The sequence below is a fragment of the Elgaria multicarinata genome, chromosome 9 (assembly GCF_023053635.1).
Source record: "Elgaria multicarinata webbii isolate HBS135686 ecotype San Diego chromosome 9, rElgMul1.1.pri, whole genome shotgun sequence".
Classification (NCBI taxonomy): domain Eukaryota; kingdom Metazoa; phylum Chordata; class Lepidosauria; order Squamata; family Anguidae; genus Elgaria; species Elgaria multicarinata.
In genome coordinates, this window is record NC_086179.1 from 61,135,203 (window position 1) to 61,150,880 (window position 15,678).

A 15,678-nucleotide genomic window follows, 5' to 3' on the forward strand; every position below is an offset into this window, starting at 1 on the left:
GTAACACCTTGACTTAAATATTTCACCATTCTAAGAGAAAATATTTTACAATCCAAAGCGGTTCAATTTTTCAGGGGAAAAAATGGTCCTGGGGGTGGAGAGGGGGGAATGGTTCTTTTCCTGGCCTTCACATGTTTATTTCTGCATTACACACGGGGTACATGCCTATTGTGTTGTTCAAACAAAAACAGAGTAATTGATAAAGGATGCCTGGGCTGATCAAGGTTAATGCAGGGTTCACATGTAACAACAGCCACGATTCAACAACTATCCACTATTCAATGACAACTCATACTCTGTATTGTTGTTACATGCAAACCAGGTCAAGTTGAGTTCAGTTGAGCCTATTCATCATGACCTGAAGTACCAGCTGAGATTCCATCGTAACATGTAGTGTTACAATAATTTCCACTCATTTACGCTGAGGCGTATTGCTGTTGTCTATTTTTCCAGTTTGGAGACATCCTTGTGGAGCTCTTCGGAAGTCTGTCTGGAAATAATCTGGCATTACTTACAAACATGACTTATTGAACATTCATGATAAACTTAGCAGGATTTCCCCATGGCCAAGAGTACATCTCATCTTTGCTTTTTAAGCAATGGATATGTTTAGAAAATTGAAAGATGTATATAGATTTTTAAGGTGTTGAAAGTGTCACATCATTATAATTTTGGGAAGAACCTTTTAAGGTAGGTCAGTTATCCTTATATTGCAGATACTATGATTTAGGTAAAACAACCAAGCTAAGCCACTGAGTACAAAATTAGTTTACTTACTTTAATATTCCTGATTTCATCTAAAGGGCGAGGCAGACATGCAGTATATGGGGCATAGCTAACAATCATGGGAAATATTAAACCTGTATATGAACCAGTATACTGTTTGTAGAGTATCAGCTGTATAGTTATCACACTGCTTAAAAAAATAGGCGTGCTATGTTAAATGGATGCATTTATAAAAATTATAAGAACATACTTTAATATACTGAAAATGGGCAGTCCAGAAGAGGAATGTGAACATTTTCTTCCATGACATTACTTCTAGGTTTAAATACATACTATAGGTGAATACTGTTTATACAAGAGATTAAGTGTTCAAAACTTGTGTCAAGAAAATGAAAATTCTCAAATTGATTTAGAAGTATTTTAATTACAGGCTATTTTACAAAAAGAAACACTAAATTAAAACAACTAGCTTACTCAAACAACTGTTTACTCAAAATTACAATAGAACTTCAAATGGCTACCATACCTAAAGACAGCACATGTAAATATACATAAATACAGTTGCAATTACTACTGTATATACATTCCTGCAGTCAATATTAATAAAATTAGAAAACTGTCACTTGTATTCAGATGAATAGCCTGTTTCAATAATTATGGCATTTTGTTAAATATTTTCAAAGATATGCAACATCATATCTACTGAACTATGTTCAATATATTTTCCAATTTAAAGTATAATGGAATGTACAAATCTGCACTGAGATTCAAAAAAGTCCATGACCGTGCCTCAAGAACATTTTGCTTTCTTCAAAAATTCTACTAAGTGAATTAATTACCTTGCCAGAGAAATAGCCATACTATAAAAAGTTCTGCATTTATTAGGTTTTTTGAAGAAAATTCTTCTGGAGGATGTACAGATGTTGAAGGGAAATCCATGGCAATCATCACTTTTAAACTGTAGTATTTACATATAGACAATCCAGATTTGATCTTAGGATTCTTCGAATTCTTGACTTGCAGTATCATATTGTGCTATAAAATGTTTAAGTTCTTCAACACATCTCTCACCAATCTCATGTAAGTTTTGTCTCAAGGAAAACTGAATGGGTTTTTCTAATGAAGGGTCTTTTTCAATCAGCATCTTCACTACAGCACCGAAGGTTTCACAATCCTGTTTGTAGACCTAGAAATGATTTACAGAAGTTCATGAAATGAATATATGTATGTTCTACTCCAAACTGCAGTAAACTAAAGGCAACAGGCTAACTTGAACTATGCAGTTTCTCAAATAATACACAACTTCAGTATCTCCATTTCCAAGGATTAGTTGATGTCAATCTGCACCTGTTTCCCTGAAGGTGGAAGTAAAGAGTTGGGAATTTCCCCACAGAGATTTGGGCTGAGGTCATCAGCATGCAGATGTCTTATCCAGCTTTGGAACTATCTATGGAGGCACAGGTGGCTTTGGTAGCTAGAAGTGCATTTCATCAGCTTTGGCTGATTCATCAGTTTGTTACTATTACTTATTACATTTTTATGCCACCCCATAGCTGAAGTTATCAGGCGGTTTACAAAGATTAAAACCCATTAAAATACTTGCGTAGAACCATTTACATAAAACATAAGCAGATAGCACACACAGAGTCCGCATATATTTGAAAAAGTCAACCATAGCTCAGGGAAGTGCCATAGTTTAGTGGTAGAGCACATACTTTGCATGCACAAGGTCTCAGGTTCAATCTGTGACATCTCCAGCTAAGGCTGGAAAAACTCCCGCTTGAAACCCTGGAGAGCTGCTGCCAGTCAGTGTCAACAATACTGGGCAAGAAAGACCAAGGGTCTGATTCAATATGAGGCAGCATCCTATGTTCCTAACCATAAGACAAATCTGGGACTAAAATTTTTAAAAAAACTCATCATATGCTCCTGAAAGCCTGAGTGAAGAGAAAGTTCTTAACCTGGTGCCAAAAAGATAACAATGTTAGCCTGAGGCAGGCCTCATCAGGGAGACCATTCCATAATTAGGGGGTCACCACTGAGAAGGCCCTCTCCTTTGTTGCTGCCTTCCAAGCCTCTCTCAGAGGAGGCAGCCTGAATGTAGTGTAGGGAGAGGTGCTCCGTCAGATATTGTGGTCCAGAGCCATGTAAAGCTTTATAGGTTGAAGCCAGCACCTTGAATTGGGCTTGGAAACATACAGGCAAACAATGTAAGTGGGCCAGAGTTGGTCTTTTATGGCTGGACTTCTTGTCCCTGTTCTCAAACTAGCTGCCATATTTTGCATGAGGTGCAGCTCCTGAACCATCTTCAAAGGCAGGACCATGTAGAATGTACTACAGTAATCTAACTTGGAAGTTACAGAGCACAGACTTACAGAAGCCAGGTTATACCTGTCCAGATAGGGATTGGTAGAAAATCGGCAGAAGGCATTCTATACCACTCAAGACACCTGAGCCTCCAGTGACAAAGATAGTTCCAGGAAAAAACCCAAGCTACAAACTACTCCTTCAGGGGGAGTGCTGTCCCATTTAGAACAGGTTGATCACCCTCCATCTAGTCAGAAGAACCATCCACTAACAGCATTTCGGTCTTGTCTGGATTGAGTTGCAGTTTATTAGCCCTCACCCAGTCCATTGTTGCAACCGATCTAGCACATCCACAGCCCCATCTGATGAAGATGAAAAAGGGAAGTAGAGTTGTGTGTCATCAGTATACTGATGATAGTGTATGCCAAAACTCTGGATGACTAGAGTTTATGTAGCTGTTGAATAGCACAAAAATCCAACTCCTGCGGAACTCCATACTGGAGAATCCACAGGGCCGAGCAATGTTCTCCAAGCTCCATTTCATGGAGATGACCTTCTAAGCAGGGGTGAAAACACTGTAGTGCAGTACCTCCCACTCCCAACTCAGACAATAGTCACAGTGCAACACCTCCTACTCTCAACTCAGACAATCATACCATGGTTCATGGTATCGAAAGCTGCCAAGAGATCAAGGAGAATCAACATGGTCACACTTCTGTCTCCTGACATCAGTCATCATACAGGGCAACCAAGTTTGCTTCTGTGCCAACCCCTGGCCTGAACACCAATGGAAATAGATCCAGGTAATCATTCTCAAGAGTATTTGAAGATGGTTTGCAACCACCTGTTCACAGACCTTGCCCAGAAATAGAACATTTGCCACTGGCCTAACAGTATTAAGATTTTCCAAGTCTAGGGAGGATTTCTTAAGGAGTGGTCTCACCACTGTATCTTTCAGGTGGGGCACACTCTCTTGCAAGAAGGTGTTAATTACCTCCCTGGCCCAGTCAGCAGTTCCCTTCCTGCTAGGATTCAATACACAAGTAATTGCATGTATCTGTCCAAGCACCTTGTCAACATCCTTGAGCTACACTAATTGAAACTCATCCAAGAAACCTGGACAAGGCTGTACTCTTGATACCTCACCTGATTCACCTGCTAAGTCCAGGCAGATACAAGAGATTCTATCTTGGCACTGCCTAGCAAATGTATTGCAGTGGACAACACAAGGAACTACAGTGTCCTTAGGGCTGGCATGTAATAAACTCCGGACAACCCTGAAAAGCTCCCCTGGATGGCAGATAGAGGTTTCAATAGATGCAGCAAGATGTTTCTTTGTCACCCTAACTGCCCCTGAATATACCGTAAGATGGGCACACATCCGTATTTTATTACATCCACTAGTTCTCTATCTGCACTCAAGTTGTCTCACAGTTGGTTTCATTGCTCTCAGCTCTGGAGTATACCACGGAGGAATTGTAAACTGCCCAGAGAGCCTTGGCTGTTGGGCAGTATAAATATGTAAACAAAACAAAACACTGAGTTCTACTCCAGAGAGGGTATTCAGAAGAAATCGTGTCAACCACCTGTATCATTTCTGCATTTCACAAAGAAACCAGATTTTCCAGATGGAAAACTCCCCAGAGCTCTGAGGGTGGACCATCTTAATAGCCCCCGCTTCCCCAGCCCTCGCAGAGGAAAAGCTGCCGTAAGTCTAAACTTAAGCATAAAATGATCTGAACCATGAAAAAGAGACCAATTCAAAATCTCTCCACCTTTAGATCACCATCTCCATGTCCAGTTGAGAAAATGAAGTCTAGAGTATGAAGTCTTGAAAATGAAGTCTTGACAGTGTTGGGCTGATGACAAGTTGGGACAGTCCCATGGTTGTCATGTAGACCCCGAAATCCTGAGATGCCTCAGACAAGGTTTCCTAAGCATGAATGTTGACATCTCCCAGAAACAACAGTCTGGGGGTGGGGACTTCAACAGTACATCCTAGACCACCATCAGCGGGGTGGGCGGTGCAACAACAGAATTCCCAATCTGGCCCACTGACCCAACACAAGGTGCAAACACTCCAGACCAGTAATCAGATGAACAGGGAGCCTACAGAGGGAGATGGAGTTCTTACAGACGACAGCAAAAAACAACAACACCCTCAGCCCTCAAGTCTACCATGATGGTGAAACAAGTACCCTAGTGGGCCTATCTGGGGGAGACCAACTCCTCCCTGCTTACCCCCCCACCCCGGTCTCAGTTATACAGGCCAGATCAGCCACCTTATCCACAATTCGGTCATGAATGAGGGAGGTCTTATTGTGAACTGATCGGGCATTTAAAAGCAGCATCCTGAGACCTGAGAGCAAGCTGATAGGGCAACCTCCAAACTTGCAGATGTGGGGAGGGCTGGAACACAGCACAGAAGTTAATTGTCTGGGCTGTGTGCCCTAATCTGGCTAGCTTTCTTCTGAACAGCATATCTCCCTCTACCCATAAGCACACTAATTGGGGCCCCTCAGCCCCACCACTTGGCCCTATATCCTCTCTCCCAGTTGTGATCCTATCTGAAGTAGGCAGATGCAGCTTCAGTTACACATGGTCTGATTACATCCAGACTAATGTACTGTAATGCTCTCTAAGTTTTTAACTTTTGTAAACCGCCCAGGGAGCTTCAGCTATGGAGCTGTATACAAATGTAATAAATAAATAAGTGAGGCTGCTGTTAAAGACAGAGTAGGAACATCAGCTGGTACAGAACGCAACTATAATACTTGTTGTGACCAGGTGTTTGAACCCTGTGCTACCAATTCTATGCCAGCTGCACTAGTTTTCCAATCCTCTGATCTGAGCTTAAAGTGTTGACTTTGACCTTCAAAGCTCTAAACCTCCTGCACCCATATGAAGTAGTATGGCCCCAAATACTGACCTTTGACACCCTGTACTCTGGCCCTCCGCTAAGAACTATCAGATTGGCAGGTGCAAAGGGACAGGGGCTTTTCAGTGATGGCCCCACATCTTTGGAAAACTCTTCCTTAGGAAGAGTATTTGTAAACCGCCCAGAGAGCTTCAGCTATGGGGCGGTATATAAATGTAATAAATAAATATGTCTCACTGATGATTTTATGCTGGCTTCATACTTTAATTGCTCTTTTAGTAGTTAATTTATTGAGTCCTGTTTTTATTCTTTGCTGCCTGTTCCATATTTTATTGACTTATCAATTGCTTCAGCAGGGTTTTACCTTAAAAGACAGGATACAAATGCATTAAAGAAAGAATAATTTTCTACTCTTGCAACTCTCTTGCAGATGAGGGAGTCAAAGTAAAGGAAGGTATGAGTGGCGCTGCAGGAGAACAATATGGAAAAGGGGTGGACCGTAGATAAAGCAATATGGAAAAGGGGTTGACCGTAGATAAAGCTAAACTGTAGCTCTATCTACGGTCTGCAGCCCAGCCCTTTTACATGCCTGTCCCTGCCAATCAGCTGAGCAGTGTGAGGTTGATTGTGGAAGGGGGAGGTTTAAATGTTCCCACTTCTGTGATCTCACCCCACTTCCATGGAATCTCTCTCTCACACGCACACACACCTCATGTGCCGCTCAGCTAACTGGCAGGGGAAGAAGAGCAGACATGGCTGATTGACGATAGCAGAACCAATGGAGGGGAGGCTGCTGGATCTGTCAGCACACAGATGATAAACCCAATCCTTTAGAAGGAATGCAACCCCTTCTCCCTTTTTACTGGCAGGATTGTGTTAATTTTCCAGTCCTCACCTAGTCCATTACTGATTCCAGACATCAAGTCAGCACATGTCCATTTTCAGAACCACATCTCATCTATATTATCCCTTTATCACTGAAGTTGCAAACAAAATTTTGAATATGTAAAATGGGAAAGTATGTAAATGTGCATTTACTGCTTTGGTCAAATAAATAAGTGAAGTACTATGGAATACAGAAGGTTAAATGGAAGACGATTTTAGGTAAGGGATGTCAGAGAAATCCACAACAGAAACAAATATGTTCAGATTTCTATGAATCCAACCCATGGATTCTGCAGAGGACCAGCTCTTCCTGAGCCAATGGATTCTGTGGACATGTGTTTTTTACTTTCCAGATTTTTACACAAATTTAGTCGGAATAGGTATCTTTTTTAAAAAAAAAAATCACTGCAAAAAATGTGCATTTTCTCCAAAGGCTAAAGCATGAAAATGAACATGGTGAGGGGGATTTGTGCATTCTGGGGGGGGACAGTGCATTTTTGCAAGTGCAAATTTGCTCAATTTGGGAAATTGGAAAAAATGACAACAAAAAGTCCTGACAATCTGTAAAATCAGACGGAATGGAGTTTACAAAATTCACTCTTCCCTACTTCAGCTTAAGAACAAATTAAACTAATTCGATTCATAAGCGGGAAGTCCAACTCTGAAAACCTGCTCAAATAGCTCTATGCAATTTGTAATCATATTGGACATTTGACTAAAAAGTGAACAACGTTGCAGTGTGTACCTGGGTGCACATGTTGAACTTGATCTAGTGGATGAAAACATTAAAGCTTCACAAACAGGACTGCCATCTCTAGCATGTAACTTCCTTCATATGTAAAATTTAATTTTAGTTTTTTACGAATTTAAAAGCACAACTAATCTGCAAGAATGTCAATGGAGCATGAAGCTTCTGCATATAAATGAGTGCTGGTTTTGGCCTGCGGGGAATGTTAGAGGAAGTTCTTTAAGTAGATTGACCTCTGCTGTGATATGATATATTTGGGGAATTTTAACCAGGAATCCAAACAAGTATCACCCCCACCTCTGTCATAATAAGCTACTTTCAGCAGCTTCCAACATGCAATATGGGTGTAACAGTGAACTACACTGCTAGGTTTTGGTGTGCTGTCACTCATCCCAACCTGCAACATAGGGATACAAGCAATGAATAACACTCCCTCAGCTTCTGTCTAACCTGTAAAAGGGCTTTAATATCTATACAACACTATGGTTAACGTAACCCCAGCATATTCTGCATGAATGCTGTCATAAGCCAAAACCAAAAAGAGCCTTGTGGAACCTTAAAAACTAACTAATTTATTTTGACACATGCTTCCATGGATGCTGTCCACCATCGGATGCATGAAGTGTTCACCTCAAATATCATATGCCATGTACTCCCAGATATAGTTCCTTCCAATTTGCAATATGGGATCAATATGCAGTTGCTTTGGAATTTGCCTTAGCCAAATTATTTAAGCGTTTCACACTAGCACCCAATCATGGCTACGTAAAAATATTGGATTTCTCTGTTGATTTCTATGGTTATCTCTATGGGCACTTCAGTCCGAAGCTTTTCAGTGTGATCCAGGAAATTATTTATCCAATGAGATGGTTCTCACTGTCTGTTTAGTCTTTTCTCTTAGGGGAGGAAGAGAAATGGAGCAAAGAAACTGCTCACCTTTCACTCTCCTCCTTACACCCTTTGAGCTCCTTGCCTTCTCTCTCATCTAGTCTTTCCCTTCCAGCTGATCAGCTTCATTTTACAGCCTACAGGGCTGCTGCAGCCACACCCTTCCCTTCGCAGCCACTTCTGGGCAGCCAACCCATGTCATTCCCTCTCCCTGTTTTCTTTTTCCCTCAACTTGTTCAATGTTCCTGCCAGCCATAAAGTCTTCCAAGATATTCCATTCTCCCTCTCATCAGTATTTTGTTCCTATGGGGCATTCCCAGTCCTCATTCAGCTGTTTGTCTCTCACCTACCCACTTTAGGATTTTCTTTTCTTAAATGTTCTTGTCTGTAGTTCTCCCACAAGTCTGCCAATGCCTCCTTCTTGTGCAATAGAAGGTACCACTCTGGCTAGACAAAAATCTACACTAAGAGAAAGAATTCCCTATTAGTATATATGGTAAAAGATAGCTATTATTTTAAAAGGGTGTCTTGTTAATACACTTTGGTATTCAGAAGGCACCCAAGCCTGTACATTTAGTTAGGTGCTGAAGATAATTCAGTTCTTGTTTAGTCTGCTGTAATTCAAGCATTATGATCTGGTTGGAGACTTCAACATACAGCTATTATAACATGCCTTTTTCCAGGAGCATTGGACTTGGTAACTTTGTCTACTTTTTACCTTTATTTATTTGTTTATTTATTTATTACATTTCTATACCGCCCAATAGCCAGAGCTCTCTGGGCGGTTCACAAAAATTAAAAGCATTCAAAGTATAAAACAACAGTATAAAACCACAATATAAAATACAATATAAAAGAAGAGGTACTGCCATTACCTTTTGATGAATAATACTATACCTTATCAGTTCATTAGTTTTCAACTTTGAAAAATTCACATGAACTATCTTCAACAAGTTAAACAAATTCATGCTAATTAATAGTCTAACACAAAACCTTTTTTAAAAAGCAACAACCCCAATATCACAAAAGCTAAAAGATACGAAGTATTCAATTTTTTGAAATGCATTGCATACTAACAAACTGCACAAGAATATGTTTGAAATAGAACTGGTTTAAATCTTGATATTTACAGTTTAGTGATCCTCAAGAGAAACTGCAGTGGCCATCCTCCCTAAACTTTACTTCACATGCTATTGTTACAATCATATCACTAGAACACCCATCTGGCTCAATGTCATATTTAGCCTTATTTTCCCTTAAGGAAAAAAATGGAATGAAAGACCCATTTAATTATAATGAAATATAACTGATAACTTCAAACAGTGTCCTGCAGTTGGCCTAATTAGATGGCTGAACAGGTATAAACTACAACCAAAAGATCCACTTGTACATACTGAGCAGCTATTTTCCTCCCACTAAGAAACCTGAATGAAAAAAATCCACCAGTATACAAAGAATCTGTGGATTTCAGAACAAAGTCCATTTCACACTGCCAGACTATACACCCATCCTGGAAAAAGCTTTATATATCTGTTTGTGCAACTGGGGTGGGCAGACTTGCTATCTTGTCACACATTAATTTAGGATTGTATCTAAGAGTGTTTTTTGGGTTGCTGGAAAGTACTTCTACTCATGCAAGGCAGGATACCTCCTGCAGCCTCCTGCACCATACCCCATACTATTTCAGAGGGTCTCCCAATTCTCAGGAGAATTAAGGAGGACTGAGGACTACAGTGGGTGGGGGAATCAGCAAAAAGCAGGCACCCCACCTTGCATGAGAAGTACTTCCCACTAACACAAAACCCTTTAAAATCTATTTAACTGCTTTTACTGATTGCCAAAGATTAAAAAAGGACAAATAACTTCACTCAGAACATTTCAAAATACAACTAGGGAGTAATCAACTTTTTACTACAGGAAGGTCCCACCCTTCAATGATTTATTATAAAAATAGCAAAGTAATTGAAAGCTGTTTCCTAAATCTGTTCCATAGTAAACTTGTTTCTTTGTCAAAAACAGGAAGGGTGTTTTATCTACCCAAAATTGTTTGTTTAGTATTGATTTGCTAGCTAGCAATGCATTAATAATTCTGATTTTATGTTTATAGACCCACACAGGATGACGTTTTAATTTAGCCCTTATCTAAAGAAGTGCATAGGTTAAGTAAGGGTGGAGGAGTCCATTGCACTGGCATGGAAACAGTATTTTTTTGTAGAGATGAAGGAATGCAAATTGCTGTTGAAAACAGATATTCATTCCAACGAAGTATTCTAATAAGGAGGTAGTTAGGAATTCTGAAGAGGCATTTGCACACACCAAACAGTCTGACAAGATAGGAAGAGAGTTGCAAAGCTTGGAGGTGATGTATTGCTTTCTGTTAAGGAAATGGAAATTCTGTACTGGCTGGTGAATTTCTGTCTTTCTTGCATGAAGGAGGCCAGCTAGCCTGGGGAAGGCCTTGTCTCCAGGGCCAGGATGCAGTCTCCATCTTAAGATTTTCCCAGGGGAGAGGACACCTGTTCTAGGATTGCCAGTTGATTCTTCTATTGATGTTGTCCACTGTCAGAACATAGCAGGTCAGGATTTCCTTTGCTCACTAATCCCTGCATTCCTTTGTTGGGACTGGAAGCAACAAACTGTAGAAGCAAATGGTAGTGAGATCTGCCTAGCCTTAGTGTTGCCTAGAAGAAAGCCGGCCCAAGGCTGAACCTAAGTGGCCTCCTACACTTGAGAACAGAAATTCACTAGTGAGTAAAGAATTTCCATTTCTTCCACCAACTTCAGGAGGCCAGCTTGTTTGGGGATGTAAAAAAACTAGTGCATTCTTGAGAGGACCAACAGACACCTCACCCCCACACCACCCTCCTCCTAGGGTACAAGGACACTTTGGAGGATGTACCTCCTGAAAGCAAACTCTGCAGAGGAGAATGAGTTGAACTTGCAGTGCCTGGTGAAGTTATGGACCTCTAGGAGAGCCCTTTCCCAGAAGGCCGCTGACATGGCCATCTCCCTTACTGAATGAGTCAGGATCCCTTCTGGTACTGCTAAATTACTGAAAAAAGATGCTAGGGCAACATACTCTTGCAGCCAATGTGCAAGGAGGAGGCTACAAGTGCCTCCTTCCCTGTAGAGGAGGTACTAAACAAGACAAAAAGGGCACCATGCTGTCTATGTGGCTGGCCCTGCAAAAGTTGAACTTAACCATTTGTTGGGCATCAAGGTTGGGATGTTCCCTCTTTAGGGGGAGTGGACAGCTGAGGTCAGAAGGAGTGAATCACTATATCTTGTGCCCAGTGGAAGGTTGAGGTGACTTTCAGGATGAAGGAGAAGTCTGGTTGTAGGACCACCTTGTCCTTCTGGAAAATGCAGAGCTTCCTCTTGGAAGAGAGGGTTTCTAGGTCTAACACCCTCCTGGCTGAGGTGATAGCCAAAAGAAAAATGCTCCTTGGGGTTAGCATCTTGAGGGGTTCAAAGGGTGCTTGGTCAGGAACACGCTCAGACTCTAAGTGGGGAATATACATATTGCAGATGAGATTATCAAAATTGCCTAACATGGGGGTGGGTCCCTAAAGAACCTCTATCTGACTTGCCTAAGATAGATGTTAGTGCCAAGACTTGCCTTCTCAGAAGTTGAGAAGGCAAGTCTTGGCACTAAAGGCCACTGATATGCCATCCTACACAACCACCGAAATGCTATTGGAGAGAGAAACCTTTCCAGCACATTGGCACTACTTGATGAAAGACCACCAGATTATTTGGTAGGTTCAGAAGGTAGAAGCCTTTCTTAAAGAGAGGAAGGTGGACTCCATCCTGGCAAAGTAGTCCTGTCTGTTCAATAGGCCATTCTCAATCTCCATGTGGTCATCTTCAGGATCCCTTGGTCCTGGATTGGGCCCTGCTTCAGGTCTTTCCGTGGAAGAAGAGATTCTGGGCTGATCATCGAGAGGTTCCCCAGGTTGCCGTACCATGGCCACTGGGAATCCACTGCAGAGGCCAGTCCAAATGGCAGGGCCCTGAAATGGAACTGCTCCTTCCCATAGCTGAAGCACAAGAACCTGTGATGCGAAGGACAGTTAGCGATGTGAAGGTATAGAAATTCCCTTTTATGAGGTTCTCCCATATGAAATACAATGTCTCCATGCAGAGCTTATTTCTTGAGTAGTGATTCACTCTCTTTAGGTCTACAATAGCCATGTTGTCCCCACTCTTCTTTGGGACTGTGAAGAAGACTGAGAACTCCTTGGTCCCTCTCTCTGATACGGACTGTCTCAATTACTCTGATTTGGAGGAGGCTGTCTGAGTCTTCAGATACTTGGATAGCTCAATCAGGTGGCATATCCTGATGTATTTTATCATTTATTGTTGTTCCCCACCTCGATCAAAATGGAGAGGCAGGCAAGAAATAAAATTATTATCATCATCATCATCTCATCTTTTGGGATCTTTGAGAAGCTCTTCTGGACAGTTTCTAGGGTCCAGTAGAAGGTAAATAAAAGTGCCACCGAACATCTGAGAAATTGCACAGCTGGCCTCCCACTCCAGTCGAAATGAGTCCAAGGATGAGTAGACTAGGAAGGTGGATGTTGTTGCTATCTTCCAATGATTTCCTGGAAGCCCTTTTTCAATGGGTCGCGGGGGTGGGGTGGGGCTGGGGACACAATTCCCCTGTGGATATCCAAAGGGTAGAGTACTTCCCAGTGATTCTGACATTCTTGGGGGGGGGGGGAGGGGGAAGTGATGATGGATGAAGGCACCAATGTGGATGACACTCATGATGGCTGCACTCCCACGGGCTCCCTCTCTACCATTGTGCTCTGCTCCCTCAGTTTTAATCCTAGGTCATCAGTTTCTGTGGCAGGAAGGAGCCGTGGCACCTCTGTTGTTCTCTGGCCGTGGGAAAAAGTTGGAGCCAGGCAAGGAAGTCCAACCCATTTCACCCATGCCTCTCTGGCAGCAGGGAAAGGAACAGTGAGGTAGGGGGTGGGGCTTGAAAGGATCCAGTTTGGCAATATGCATCTGTGTACCAGATTAATTTGGCTGCCTCCGCTGCTGTTGCACAAAGCCCACTTTTCCTCTGCTTGTTCCACTCATCAGTAAAATTGGCAGGCCCTCCCTCCAAAAATATTGAAGACACAGACTGGGCTTTTCCCAAGCTAGCTGACCTACTGCATTTGATGGGAAAAATTCTAGCTCAGAGTACTATATAGTACAAGCCACATTCATGTAAACAAAAAGAAAATATATTACTTGTATTACACAAATTATTATTTAGTTCTCAGATATGTCAATCAAGGAGGGTTTTTTTCTTGGCTGTACTGGTAGTAGTTCAGACTTGAACACAATTTCAAAGTCTTAATGATAAATCTGTGGGTAGTATCCAATAGAAGCTATGTGTGCGTAGCCAGCCCCATCAACCCAGGTCTGCATGCACACAGTTCTGCTAGCCCACATCCGCGTGTGGATGCAACATCATGCTTCTGTGGGCAATTGCTGACCCAAGTGAAATTGAGACCTGCCCGTTCTGGAAACACACGTTTTCGCGGATATCAGGGCTTACCCCCAGAAGTGTGATAGCTGTAGTATAAACTACCCAATGTTACCTACTCCATATATACCATTTAAGACAACTTTTAGGAATGTGATTTATTCCAACAGCGATTAAGGAAAGAAATATCAGCCAAGGCAACAGAACACATAAAAAGTATAAACTTAAATTTAGGAACTGAAGTGAAAATTCCAGCTTGATTTACCTAGTGGATACCAGGGGAAAAAATCACAAAGTGTAAGAAGCAAAAATTCCAAGACAACAGATTTCCTTTCTTCAGATGGCTCCTTTTTAGGTGTATTAATTGGAAGACTGATATTTTAACAAATCCTATTCAGACCTCTATATTTAGTCAAGGCAAAATCACTAATTTGGGCCATGCACAGAACACCTGATTGTGCTAAGCTTATACATGGAGTATTTGTTATTTTATAAGAAGGCTTAAAAAGATGACTACTGTAATAATGTTTGCTACTTGCTTTAAAAGGCAAATAGAATTATTCTTAGAGTCAAACAAACTGTTAAACTGACTGCATTTAACATACCTAGGGTGCAATCCTGACATGTTTAAATAGAAAAAGTCCTACAATTCCCATTCTCCTGCCAGAATATGCACAGGATTGCACCCTAGTCCTTTTAAATATCACCTAAATGAGGGGTATCAGGATCAGGACTGTGGCATAGAGAGGGTTTAACTCTTATTCCCACAGTAATGACAACTCATCTCTATTTGATCTGGGGAAAAGCTGTCATTGGCACCACAGAAAAACATGTGAACCGCCCAGAGAGCTCCGGCTATTGGGCGGTATAGAAATGTAATTAATAAATAAATAAAAATAAATAAAATGTGCTTTAAAGGAAACTAAAAGTGTCAAAAAGTCTCAGTTTATAGAATGGAGCAGACCCAAAATACACTAAATAAAACAAAACTTCTAACCAATTTAGTTTCTATGGATTTATTTTTTTGATCAATAATCCTTGAACTGAATAAAAAGATTTCAAACTCACTTCATCATTAGGTCCTGGATAGTTCGATGAAACGATTTTAACATAAGTAATACAGTACAAGTAGACCTCAGTCCCTAGGATGCAAGTACTCCATATAAATAAAAGAGCATCTTAGAATAATAATTTTCAGCACAGTCTAAAAATAGATATGGCTTCTAAGCAGCTGTTGCTACAGCTTCTTTGCAGGGACGAAATACCTTGCTCTAGATCTGCACTGGTTCATTCTGTAACTAACTCTAAGAGCAGCTGCCTCAAATCTGCACTTATTTTTAAACTCTCATTAGCTTGCTATGCTCTAAGAAGACTACTTCAGTTACTACTTCCCAGTAACAGACCTTGGAAACAGGTAGTGCACAACATGATTTAGAGATGGAACAGGATTTACAAGATTTAACATTTCAACAGATAGTTTGGACTACAATGCCCACTAGCCCCAGACAGCATGACCAATGATCAGGGATGAGAGTTGTGGTCTAAAACATCTGGAGTGCACCCGGTTGGGGAAGGCTGCAACAGCCAGACTGCTACCAACATCCAGTAGGTTCTATTGTACCAACAGCAACCATTCACAAATATTCATAAAACCACGGCGTGGGGGCAGTTTCTACTATGTTCACAGGGAAATATTGTTAAATACTAGAGAATGTGAAGGAAACTAGAATGCATGCTTATGAAAACACAATCTTACTATTA

General features: G+C 41.2%; 1 protein-coding gene across 5 annotated transcripts in view; it reads right to left on the reverse strand.

The window, feature by feature from the left end:
* Window positions 1–1,130: 1,130 nt before the first annotated feature.
* The window catches only part of PPHLN1 (periphilin 1), a 49,392-nt gene continuing 34,844 nt past the window's right edge, over window positions 1,131–15,678 (reverse strand). For all 5 annotated transcript variants that reach the window (XM_063133986.1, XM_063133988.1, XM_063133987.1 and 2 more), the window contains one exon: window positions 1,131–1,912. In XM_063133986.1, the coding sequence (XP_062990056.1) occupies window positions 1,721–1,912 (192 nt within the window). In that variant the 3' untranslated portion in view covers window positions 1,131–1,720. The remainder of the gene's footprint in view (window positions 1,913–15,678) is intronic.